Source organism: Falco naumanni, chromosome 5 (assembly GCF_017639655.2).
Source record: "Falco naumanni isolate bFalNau1 chromosome 5, bFalNau1.pat, whole genome shotgun sequence".
NCBI lineage: Eukaryota > Metazoa > Chordata > Aves > Falconiformes > Falconidae > Falco > Falco naumanni.
The window spans coordinates 91,342,748-91,356,191 of record NC_054058.1 but is presented as its reverse complement, the minus strand read 5'-3'; the positions used below and the strand labels follow the sequence as shown (position 1 = coordinate 91,356,191).

General features: G+C 36.3%; 1 protein-coding gene across 1 annotated transcript in view; it reads left to right on the top strand.

The window, feature by feature from the left end:
* CPNE8 (copine 8) overlaps positions 1-13,444 on the top strand; it is a 109,968-nt gene that overhangs the window by 84,803 nt on the left and 11,721 nt on the right. The window contains 5 exon segments of the mRNA XM_040594032.1: positions 996-1,042; positions 1,796-1,977; positions 3,913-4,040; positions 7,556-7,658; positions 11,086-11,143. Coding sequence (XP_040449966.1) covers positions 996-1,042; positions 1,796-1,977; positions 3,913-4,040; positions 7,556-7,658; positions 11,086-11,143 — 518 coding nt within the window.

The window sequence follows — 13,444 nt, the reverse complement described above, 5'->3', positions numbered from 1 at the left end:
TCAATGGCATTTTCTCTGGGCATGTCAAGTTATTTGAGCAGTAAAAACACTACTGCAAGGCCAGATGTCAGATTGTTGATGTTTAATCTAAATGTGCATGAGTTAATTCTGTTGAGTAACTTTCAAAGAGATTTGATCGTTGTTAATTTGGTCCTTAAATTCATAGATGCAAACAGAGAGGCAGAAATTTGAAGGAAGATGTAAATAACTCATTCTGAGTAAAAAGTCAATTTTCAAACTCATACAACCTTTTCCTGATAGAATCTTACTAGCTAAGAGATTATCTCCAGAAAGACAGTTTTTTGTCCTGAAGGAAGTTGCAGAACAGAACTGCATTTAATTGGATTGTCACTCTGTAAAAGTCTAATGGTTAATTTTTGTGACAATAAGTCTATGCTAACAGCTAATCCATTCACAATAATGGTTTTCTTTAGCTACTGCTCCAAATACAGATATTTATATTCCTGCTTCCAGATTTTACTTTTGTCTTCCAAGAATTTCCTTGATATGCTCGCTCAAAGTATCGACTGTGTTCACATGAAAGAAATCCATTGCCAAAAGCTATGATATTTTGTCCAAATATTTTATCCAATGGAAGACACAGTTTTATTGTTAACAAAAGGAGCAGATTAATAGAAGCCTACTTCACTAGTCAAAGTCTTCCATGACTAGGGCTAAAATACGTCCAATGAAAAATCAGTTTTGCTGTTCAGAATGAATTAATAATGTTTATCGATGTTAACCTTATTAATGATTTAGGTTTTTTCATAAACAGTAAAAAAAAAGGAAAGGTGAAGTAACTTTGCAATGTGGTGTTAAAATAGCTCTGTTGTGTAGCTCTTGGCTGGCACTTCATAAAAGAGTATTTTCAGTGTTTATTTCCTGTATTAGCAATTCAGTGTCCTACAGTTTGTCCACAAACCATGTTATCATCTCTGGTTTATTTTTCCACATAACAGTAAAACTATTAAGATTTGTATTTGCTTTTTCTACAGAACCCAAATCAATTTCACAGTAGCTATTGATTTCACAGCCTCAAATGGTAAGAATAACAATAAACATCTTGTGAATTTATGTGCTATGTTCAGTTTTAAGCGTACATATGTGTATGTATCTATATCAGTATTCTGCTTAACTTCATTGTATTATTGAGTATCTGTATTGCCTGGCACCACCTGGAATTAGGATTCCATTTTGCTGGGCAGCAGACTAGAGGCCAGTTCCTGTCCAGAAAACCAGAGCAAACAGAACAGATAAAAATGTGAAAAGCTACATATAGAATTGAATAGGTAGGAGCAGTTTGCAGATACCTGTGTATTTTCTGATTATTTTGTTTGTTTGTTTCTGTATTATTGCTGGGAGAAAACTGGCTGACTTAGAAGACCCCACTGAGAGGGGCAAAAGAAAGAAGTTTCAGGTGGAATGAGGCTAAAGTGGGGTATGGCAGAGATAAGTTTTGATTCTCCTCCAAAGCTGCTTTGAGAATGCCATAATGCTTTTCTAAATTTAATCTTAAAAGTGCGTATCATATTATAAAATGACACAAATTTACAAGTCTAATCACAATTTCTTGCTGCCCTTTCAATGCTGAGAAAGTTTACAGCTACTACTGTTAACCTATTAAAAATGTATTCAGAATATGCATTTTTACCTGTTACAACCATGGTTATATACGTAGGAAATAAGTTCATTTTCTTATCATGATCTTTTGATTTCTACTGTATTAGATTTTTAGCATTTTTAAGAGACAAGATTTTGAACTGATACAGTTTTAATCTGGTCCTTGCTTCAACAGGTAACCCTTCACAGCCTACTTCACTGCACTACATGAATCCTTATCAGCTAAATGCTTATGGCATGGCACTGAAAGCAGTAGGTGAAATAATTCAGGACTATGATAGTGATAAAATGTTCCCAGCTCTAGGTTTTGGAGCTAGACTGCCTCCAGATGGAAGAGTATCACATGAATTTGCACTAGTAAGTAAATACATGTTTATATATTGTTTGAATTTTTTTACTACAACAAAATTTTGGCAATTAAAGTTGTAGTCTTAAGCAATTTCTGGACAAATGAAGAACAGAGAATGTGCTAATTCTTTTGTCTAAAAGGCTGTTTCAAAGTCTTTCGTCATAGTGAAGTTACTGAAAGAAATCCAGAGTCAAGAAGTCCCTGTAGACCAAAAATAGCAATAAAGCAATCATTTTTAACCTCAGATGCAGCCGCACAAGAAACAGAAGCTTGAAAGACTTCAGATTGAAGCTAATCTATCTTAAGAAGCAAGTGAATCATGATTCAAGATAACCTTTCATTATTATTGTTCTCTCTCATTTTCTGGGATCTCTTTATCTTTTACAGGCTGCTAGTTTACAGATAATATAGATGACGAAGTGGGCTATAAGCCAAGGTGACAAGAAAAAATCTGAAACTGGTCCATATGCCAGTTAAATTACAAACCTAAAATCTAAAAGCATTTGCCAGAAAGGTTATTATGTTGTAACTGATGCTTGTGATTAGTGTGGATGTTTATCTATTTGCTTATTTTGAGGTTTTTGTTCTGCTCTGACTAGGATAAACTTGTCAGAATTACAGCAAGTGTAGGTATGTCAGGAGAGTTTTAAATAGGTAACAGCAAAGACATTGCAGAAGACTGGTGATTGTAGATGTGTATTTATTCTGTCAGCCTGTGCTAGAAAACAGTGCCACATGTCTTATCTCAAGGAAAGGTTTTCCACATGGATAGTAATTTAAAACAGGTGTGATTGCACATATTCATTTAAATCACAGACTTTTTTTGGACTTGGATGTAGCAAGTTCAAATATATTGATACATATAATCTTAAGACTGTTAAAACAGCAGGCTTATTCCTGGCTATTTTCAGTTTTAAAAGTTGTTTCTAAAATTGATTCAGTTAATTCATGAGGCATTGTGGTGCTTTTAAAGAGGAAAAACCAGTCTTTTTTCCCGTCCTTTATATATAAACATGTATAGGTGTCTGCCATTTAATACTAAGCAATGTTTTTAGCACTCTCTTTTTAACATTCTAGATCAATTTCATGAAAAATCCCCTTTCATTTTCTACATTCTCAGGGAGGTATACTCTACCTCAGAATGAGATACTGGCACATCAAACCAATGAGTTGTTGGCACATGAAGGAGAGTAAGGTGATTTGGAAGGGTTTGAAGCCTTACGTGGATCATTTGTCTGGCCTGACATTGATCTGGGATTTAGTTTATGTTTGTATTGTCACCTGTAAATGGGTATCTTCATTGTAGAGTCATTATGGAGATAGGTAGTAAAATGCCTATCCAAAGAATTTACAGTCCCAGCCTTTCAGTGGGTTCCCAAAGAGTATGTTCCTTTCTTCATCTCTTAATACCAGTTTGAAAATCAGTTTTCCAGTAGAGAAACATTGTACCAAAACAATGAAGAGTTTACAATTTAACTTACACTCGCATGGTGTATGAACATCAGGATCTGGCTACCATTTCTTTTTTTCACATTTTTAAAATAAGAAATTATTGAGCTGGAAGTGTGCTCCTAAACATGATTCCAGTTTTACATCTGCCCTGTAATTCATACCTTAAATCTACAGAGGGAATTGTCTGTTACTGACGCATGTAAGAAAGGCTGTTTCATTCCCTTTCGGACAGCATTCGTGTCTAGTAACCAGTTCCAGTGGTTCAGACTGCATATAACGTGAGGCTGCTAGAACCTCCTTCTTGAGGCAGTTAACACTCACAGCTAGCTGTGGGACTTACATTGGGCATTTGTAGTAAACTCTCTGAATAGATCCTAGAATGCTTAGGTCCTTGCCATTTAAAAATGTACACTGGGTAGCGTTTACTAACCTACACATTGATTTTGCTTCATAATTACTTTTAGTGATTAATCATTTCTTGTTTTCATTAGAATGGAAACCCTCAAAATCCGTACTGCCATGGAATTGATGGTGTAATGGAGGCCTATTACAGGAGTCTAAAATCTGTACAGCTTTATGGGCCAACAAACTTTGCCCCTGTAATCAATCATGTAGCCAGGTAAGCGTCACTACAGGTACTCTGCAGAAACTTATTGTCAGTACAGCTATCACATACAAAAAGCTAACAGTTACATGATGCTAAACGTTGGAAAAGGTATTTATAGTTGTTTTGTTTATTCAGTCTAACATGATTAACTTGTACCTTTGAGTAGTTTGAAGACCATGTGCTAGTGTTATGCAGAAAAGAAATAGAAGTGATCCAGGTGATGCACCTTTTGTTAAAATTGCAGGAGAAATCATAATGAAAGAAAATTTTTGTGAGATCACTCTGCCATATTCCTTTTTTGTCCTTTGGACAAAAGCATATGTAGTTCCTTTAATCTCAAAATGTCAACAGAATTTTCCAGGGCTGTCTGTGGCAACAATTCCCAGCAGGTAGTGGTACTGTTAAGGTGATAGTACAGCAACCACCGCTGGGCAACCACAGTGCTGTGTTATGCAACATCTCATCTAACTTCTTAAAGGAAAACCCTTCCTGTCTTTGTAGAAGTTTCTTAAGAAAGATAATACTGCCTTATGTGGGCAGACAAGATCTTGACTTATGGTATACCTCCATGTGTTGGTATAACAAAAATGATATGGCTCAGATAATTTAGCTGAGCAATTACCTGAACAGGTTTTATTTTATTTATAGATACAGAGAAAGAACTAATGTTTATAAAATAAAGCAGTAGGGATGTGTAAATCACTGTATGTTAATCTTTTATTTATAAGCTTGCAAAATAGTTAATTGTTGTAGCAAGATTTATTTGCTATTTGTTCTTGTTGATGTTAGTTCTACAGCCCAATGAAAAATAATTTCCATATTCTATGGTGCAAAGAATTTCTGTGCACCCCAGTGTGACTAGATAGCTGATTTCAGTTATTTATCATTAGGATTAGTTGTTCCATCTTCTAATCGTACCATTCAAATTATGTGCATGTATTTTCCATTGCTTGTCTTTAGCAACTAGCTCTCTCCTTTTAATCTTTCCTTTGACGGGATCTCTCTAGTAGCAGTGTTCAGACTGAGGAAATATGCCAATCCTTAGGACAGCTGAATTTCATCCATGTGGCATTCCGCGTCTGCATTAACCATGTTAACTTGAAATCTAACCCATTAACTTTTCTGGCTCTTCTTTTATGGAACTGATCATATCAGCTGAGCTGGCTGGTTCAGAATTTGGCAATTAACATCAAGCCTTCTGTTCATTGCAAAAATTGAAATTCTTGATCCAACACCATCAAAGCATTGACATAAATTGAGTTCCTTTTCTTACCGTTGTTTCTCAGGAATATTTGTCAGCTTTTCCAGAATTACAGAAGCCTGTCACCAGCATTTGTAGTTCTTCCACTGAACTTTTGTCTAAATATCAAACTGTTGCAAACTTCGGAAACCCCTTCTGGTAACAAATCACATTACACTATAGTGGAAAAGCTAAGTATCTTCATGAGGATTTCTACTGCGTGATCATCCTTAATACAACCCACGTACCAATCGAGTTCTCAGTAATGCCATTTCCCTTCAAGGTTCAGCTTCTTGGCTGTTCTATTGACTCTCATAGACATGGTACTAGAAATTGTGATCTAGCCTACCTGCCATCAAAGAAATTTCTTCTTCCCACATCCCTCCTACTTAAAATATGCCTCTGACGAAATCTCTGGAAACAATGTCAGATATTACTATCCTGTTGTGATCTCAGAACTCTTCAGAAGCTCTTTAAGCAGATAATGAGTTTATTGTCCTTCCCCCAGCTAAAGAGTTATCTAAGCTACACTAGATTCAGTCTAGTGTCTTCTGTCATCTCCCTTCCATATATAAGATCTTTCTTGCAAAAGACTTCAGAATGTTTTACTCTGTGGAAAATATGAAATAACCAAATTTCTGTTCCATTTCTTCAGTGTAGGTATGTTGACAGTATTAAGTGCTCAGAAAGGATAATGGATTTTTATTTTACTCACCCATCATCCCTTGTCACTGCAGTCATCATTGAAAAGATTATAAGTGGTGTGGAAAAATGAGATATGTCTCCTCATCGTAGTGAAAATGTATTCCACAGTAGGTCTTGCTAATCTAGACATTTAACTGCCAGTCCCTACTGCCAGCGTGCAAATAGGTTAAGTTCAGCAGGTTCGTTGTCTGTGTGGCTTTTCTACACATCTGTATCTTGGGGAGGGAGAGGGAGGACTGTGATGGCTTTCTGTGAGTTGTAGATTCCATTTCACACACACTCCTCCAAACTCCTGTAAATGTTGTGGTTACAGCATCTTATTTATTGGCAGTATTTGCTTGCAAAAGCACTGTGTCAACTCAGAGTTTGAATTTTCTAAGCATGTGCAATCATCATGAGCATCATTAGAACATATCCTATTAAGTGAGCCAGGCCTTTCCTATTCAATAACCAGTAAGGTGTTGAGTTCTTTGACAGTCACATTCTGTACTTGAGCATCTATTCCACAGTATTCATATGGAGAGTAATATTTTTATTTTTTTTTACTGCACTCCATACTATTCGTTGCTACTTTTACTCCAAGGTTCTACTATTTGACTCCTTTACAGCACCAAGCCTTCATGAAAATAGGAGCTATACTGTCTGCTGTCAAGTGAATCAGCAAGTTGAGCAGCCAGCTCCACACACACAAAAAAAATCTTCTTTGACTACATAGGACACTTTGACCCTTAGAAGTTGAAGATAAATGAACCTGGAGTCTTAGTTTCTGGTATGCAGGCCACAAAGTTCTGTGAGGCTGCTATGGACTCACCATCTTTCAGGACTTCCCAGATCTTCCAAAGCTGCTCATTTTCAAAGAGCACTTGCTTCTCGGGTCCTTTGGCTGAGGTGGGATTGAAATGGCACTGGATATATTTTATCTTGTATTTCTGTACAGCGCAGCGAGAAGCTTGAGTCTTGAAAGAGCATCTATGGGTGGTGTGAACGGATGAATATCTAAGCCAGGGTTGCAGAGTGCATGTACATCCATTTTACAAATATGCACACAAATGTGAACTATAAATCTGCAAGCATGCTCAACAGTAAGCAAGCTGGTTTTGTAAGACACACAGAAAAATTTTAAAATTTCTGAAAAATTATGCAATATGCTGATTCCTGATAATTTTTATCTGTGCTATAAAACCAACCATTTCATATTAATGTATGCTCTTCATACTAAACTATGTTCCCCAGAGGTAATAACTGTTAAATAACTTAGACTTTCTAACAACTCATGATTCTATAAAGGACATTCTGTCCATGTTCCTCTTGGTAGTGATATAGTTCCCATTTTTCACTGTTCAACACATGCAGATTATCAATATCAATATTGTATTGGTTACATTTTTCTAATATTCTCATTTGAAAGTAGAATGTCCATCTTAATTATGAATGTCCTTACTTTCGAAATCCACTGCATCATGTTTCTTTTTACATGTTACTATTAGTAGTCAAATTTTTAAAATACAGCTTCTTTTCATAATAGTTCCTTTGTATAAAGGGTTTTTTTACTATTATAATGTTGGTTTTTTTCTTCCCTTAGATATGCTGCTTCAGTAAAAGATGGCTCCCAGTATTTTGTTCTTCTCATTATTACAGATGGAGTTATTTCCGATATGGCTCAGACAAAAGAATCCATAGTGAATGTAAGTTTTGCTGAAAGTGTTGAAATTTAAAAGACATAGGTTTCTAGGAGTTTCTGCTTCAGGCAATAAACTGTATCAGTTAACATTTCAGGCACTAAATTGTTCCATGAAGTAAACATCTATTCCAAACAGCAACTGTTTATCATGCATAAATACAAAAAAAAGCAAAAGTTGAATCTCCGCTTAATTAGATAGTGTTCTGTGAGAAATTAGACTCTTCTCTCTAACACTGTGTGTTCATATGACTTTCCTCATCTGCTTCTTGCCTCCTCCTTCCTCATGCACATCCCACCATGCAGTTTTTCACAGTGAACTGTTCTTTATCTTTTTAGTAATTGTAGACAGCCTTGATCCCCTGCTTTTTAAAAATTGCCCCAAACTTTCTGGCAAATGGCAAGCATACCAGTAATTTCATTTCCTTCTTAGTCCCCTAAAATTCTGAAAATCCTTAATCTGTTCTCAGTTTCTGCATTATTTTCAATATTTTTCTTTTCAAAACTGCTGTGCATATAAGTAATATTCTGTATTATGAGCAGGTTCCATTTTGCTTTTGCCCCTGGGAAATGTCAGATGTACACACAGGAACAACTTCTAGACAGGGTTTGAAAAGATTTACACCGATAGTTTTGAACATACCGTAGTGGATCTTGTTAATAGTGAAGCGGTGAGTGAAAGGCCTACAATAAAATAATTAAACATCGTTTCAAAATGAGTAGCATAGAATTAGTTGGCATATTTTTGAAGGCCCACTTGCACTACCTCCTGTAGAGATTCAGTACCATTCCAGTTTGTGGGGCGCACATGAAAATATTACTGAAATGTTCTTTACTGGAAAGCAAGGTGCCCTCAAGTTCTAGCCCGCAACACCTAGACAGAGTCTGTGTATAAATAAGGACTCTGGCAGCCATCTGATAAGCTTTTACACCCAAAGTTATAACTGTTTGAAGGTACCAGTTTACTTCCTTTCCTCTTCCAGCTTCCAATATTAAAATAGGATAAAATGACTCTCGCTTTTAAAGGAGATAGGCAAGCTTCTAGCTTGGAAGTTCATCCTGTAATCTAGCCTAGAAGGGTGGAGTATAGCTTCTCTTAGATGACAAAAAGGCACCATGGAGAATAAAGAGCAACACTTGATTTAACTCACCCCTCAATTTGAAATCCATAATTAAAAGACCAGCAAGTCCAATTGGCTGAGATCTTGTAAGATTAAGTAATTTGCTACTGGGTCATACAGAAAAACTTTGTTTCCAGTAACAGTTCGTTTCCAGGAATATAGCTGTTAGTCTGCAACTGTCTGGAAATACGGCACATGTGTTGTTAGCTTGGAATGAGTAGAAGTGTGGGCATATTTGCTGGTTTTTTCTTTTTATGAAGATGTATTCATTTTTCTGTGTGCTTCTTGAAGTGTGAGTGTAGAATACCATGACAGAACTAATTAAATGCTATTCAATAATAGTTTTTTTCAGTCTTAATAATATCCAAAATAAAAAAAAAAAGGCAGTGATGTTCAATGCAGCTTGGTATGTATGAAACTCAGGAAAAGCATATTTCATTTTAACACTAATTGTGCTTTTAGGCATCTTTCTCATTACAGCATGTGTGTAGGATACATTCTGTTTTACCTAACTGTTTAAAGGTTATACTGTCATTCAGGAAATGGCAACACTTAAGTTTATGTGCAGAAGCTTAACTCTTTGTCTTTATGCTGTCCTTGCCACATACTGTTCTGTATACATTGTGTCACATAACATTGTGTCTCTGTGAGTAGGAATCTCTTTAAAGGATGTTTTCTTTACAATCAAGCAATAAGATTCTAGAAAACACCTAGAAAACAGAAGGTGTTCTGTTCTAAGAAATGCCTTCATGTCTCAAAAATATTTTATACTCACTATTGTTGACTTACGCAGGGCACTGTGATTCAGTTACAGTTACACTGGATTTATGGCTGTTACAGAATCACAGATAGGTTTAGGCAGAAAGGGACCCCTGGACATCATCTTGTCCAAAACCCCTGCTCAAGAAGGGCCACCTAGAGCTCTTTGCCCAGGACCATGGCCAGACAGGCTTTTACTGTTATCTTCAGTAGTATATTACTATTTGACTTAACGTGGGATTATTAATTTTTTTTTTACTCTGCTACAAAATTTTAGCTGGAAGATTGGCTATGTAGTAGCACTTTGTGATGAATTTTCAGTCAATGTATAGTATATAGTATATAATGTATAGTGGTGTAGAACATGAAATAGTGATTTAAAGAATGGCATATTTTCATTGTTTTAAATAGCATGTTTACAGTAATTAACTGTAAACCTTCTGCTTAAAGAAAATTGCTTTTATATGTAGTATTATGACAGATGAAAAATGGGAAATGGTGATTATATATCTAAAATGAGAATATATTTTAAATAAGGGAGAAAACTACTTTATATTCCAAAAGAAAAGGATAATACTGTTCTAAAACCACTTAACTTCAGACTTCAGTGTAGCAGAGTTTAATTTAGCAGAAACTGTACATCTATGATTTTTGGCTAGTGCATAGTCCTGTTTAAAATGAGCATAGGCATTTCAGAGTTCATCAGAATATCTCAATAAGGAGCAATTGTCAACCCTGACATTTGGTAAAGGTTTTTCTTTTCCAGTTGTTACCCTCCTCAACAGAGGCAGTTTCAGGTTATTTCTGTAAACTAGCAGATATCTGGTGTTCCTGTCAGGGCATGGGAACCCAATATTTATGATACTGTCCTCATAATTTTAAAGGTTTTACAGAGAGTTTATTCAGGAAAAGCCAGTTATCATCTTTGCCTTGTTTCATTGAATTAAAAAGATAAAGTAAAAATCAAAAAATGTTACCATAAGCCAGTTCGATATCTTATTTTGTGGCATGGATGACTGAACTGAAAAAAATTTTGTTCATGGAAGAAATGTAAGATACATATTGCTCAAATAGATAATTTATTCTCTTGAGATAAATTGGCATTAGGTCTATGTGAAACATATTGTCACATAGTTCCAAACAGCTATGTAATATCAAGAAACAGCAAAGTACATTTAAATGTATGTCAAACTGTCATTTGATACATATTTGCAATTATTGTCAGTTTACAGAAGTTTCTAAGATAAATGTGTCATCTTAGTTGTCATATTAGCATTAAATCTTAGCATAGTTTGTTGTGTTTAATTACAATCCTATATGGTTCAAACACTTTATAAGAAAAAAAAAATAATCATCTGCCTTTCTATCTTCGTTCAAGATGTTTTGTACCACTTAGGCAGACAGTTTACACCACGCAACATTTTAGGTGGAAAAAAAAGTTGCTTATTAAAACATAACTTCTGCATGGTTTTTATTCAGATTGCCCTCAGATCTCACGTACTATTGGCAGAGATTATATAATGCGTTAAACCTCTTTTTCTTCTACTTTTGAAGGCTTCAAAGCTTCCAATGTCAATAATTATAGTGGGTGTAGGACCAGCAGAGTTTGATGGTAAGTGTTCTAGTGTTTTTCCTGGAATTTTTTATGTTTGTTTACATTTTGGTAATATGTTGCTTTTCAAACAAATATTGTTCTTTAAAAGAGCATAATATGGAACAAGCAGTAAGGCACTGTTGACATTTCCAGCTGGATTGATTGATAACTCAGTATGATTACAAGCTACCATGTGGAGCTATGTAGCCCCTTAGGCTCTCTGTTCAAGTCACAGAACCATATGGGGGCTCAGCATTTACAGAGCTCCAGAAGACAAGTGGAAAAAAAAATCCACAGGAAAGCAAGTATACTCAAGTAATATTGAATTTCTTCAGCACAGGTATTTAGCTGCCTTGTGAAATGTCAGTTGAATGGAAGTATTCATCATCTCTTCTTACTGCAGTACTAAAATACTGAGAAAAATAAATATATTTGAGGAGGTGATCTGGGTTAAACTGGGTTTCGCTAGGTAGCAGGAGTGAGCCTTACTGTGTAGCAGCATTGAGAGAATATTACAGCAGGAGAGAAATTACCAGAATTATCTACATATTCTTTCAGAGCACCATTCTCTATTGCAATAACTAAGCTGCTTCCATTATTTGGACCAATCTATTACATGCTTTTGTGTATATCACTGCACTATGAAGTGTAGACGTTCCCTGTATATCTATTTCTCAAAGTCCTACATCTTTTCTTTTTAATTCTAGTACTTCTGATTAGACAGTATGCCTTCTTTTGTACATGAGATATACTTAGTTCTACCACAGATGTATAATGTAAGTAGTCACTAAAGACTGTACATGTTAATTCTTGTCCAAATATTCTAAGAGTATGAAAACAAGAGGAAAAAATAACACAAGAAGAAAAACATTTACTGGGGATTGACTTTCTTATGCTTTTTGGCCAGTGGTATATTAGTGATAAGTATCTTATTCCTTGAAGAGATTGTCCAAGTGGATGCTTACACTTCAGATGATTGTATGCCACAATCAATGAGAAAAAAGTTTGTCTTCATAAATGTATATGACGGAAATTTACAAACTTCATTTTTACCCCCGAGAATTCCAACTTCAGTTGTGTGTTACTTACTTTTCTTTCACCCCTCCTTTGCCTTTTCCCTTTCTCTCTGTTTCTCCAGTCCTTGGGTTTGTCCAGGGCTCCCCTTAACTCAGTCAGGACATGTAGATTCTGTCTTTGTGCTTCTGGAGGTTGTCTTTGCAGAATTCTTGGGGTGTTATCCCTGTTGTTTTTCTTAAGGTAGGATTCTCTTTGTACTGCAGGATACAGTTTCCATTTTTGGACCTACATTCCTTGAGTGTACTACCTCAGTGAAGTTCACCTATTAAAGAATCATAGAATAATATAATTGTTTAGGTTGGGAAAGACCTTTAACGTCATCAGGTCCAACCATTAACCCAGGACTGCCAAGTCTACCACTAAACCCTGTCCCTAAGCACCACCTCCATGTATTTTTTAAACACTTCCAGGGATTCCACCACTTCCCCAGACAGCCTGTTCCAATGCTTGACCACCCTTTCAGTGAAGAAATTTTTCCTAATATCTAAACCTCTCCTGGGCAACTTGAAGCCATTTCCTCTTGTCCTGTGGCTTGTTATCTGGGAGAAGAGACCGACTCCCACCTGCCTACAGCCCCTGTCAGGGAGTTGTAGAGAGCGATGAGGTCCCCCAGGAACCTCCTTTTCTCCAGAATAATCAACACCGATTCCCTCAGCTGCCCCTCATAAGATTTGTGCTCTGGACCCTTTGCCAGCTTTGTTGTGCTGGTGTATGCCAAATCTGTAGGCAGAGAAATTACTTTTCCATCTGCAGAAATTCCTTCTGGAAAAAACAACAGACTCCATGTCTGATATGGATGCTGAAGTGTGTGTGTAGGAGGGTTCCAGGCACACTGTCTTACAATTCAAATGTCAGTCAAGCTCCAGCTCTGCTGTAGAGAGACTAAGCTACTCCTCTCCAGATACCACTGCCCCCTAGATCTCCCAGCCCCTGGGGGCTACCAGAAAGGTTCTTAAAAGTCTGGAGCTCAGCTAGATGGCACATACGTTTGGCAGAGCATTGCTTAAGGATGTGAAGATGACTATAACAGGTCGGATCAGGGCTCTGTTTTGCCCAGTATTCTGTATCTGACATGGCCATGGGTGGTTATCTAGAGAACATGAAGAACAGAATAAGTAAATATGATACTTCCCTGAATACTGTTTTTAGATTTGAATTTCCTGAACGGGATGTGCTTTATATGTCTGTTTTGGAAATTTTCAGTGGCTCTCTCCTTCAAATACTTGTTCAGTCTCCTCATTT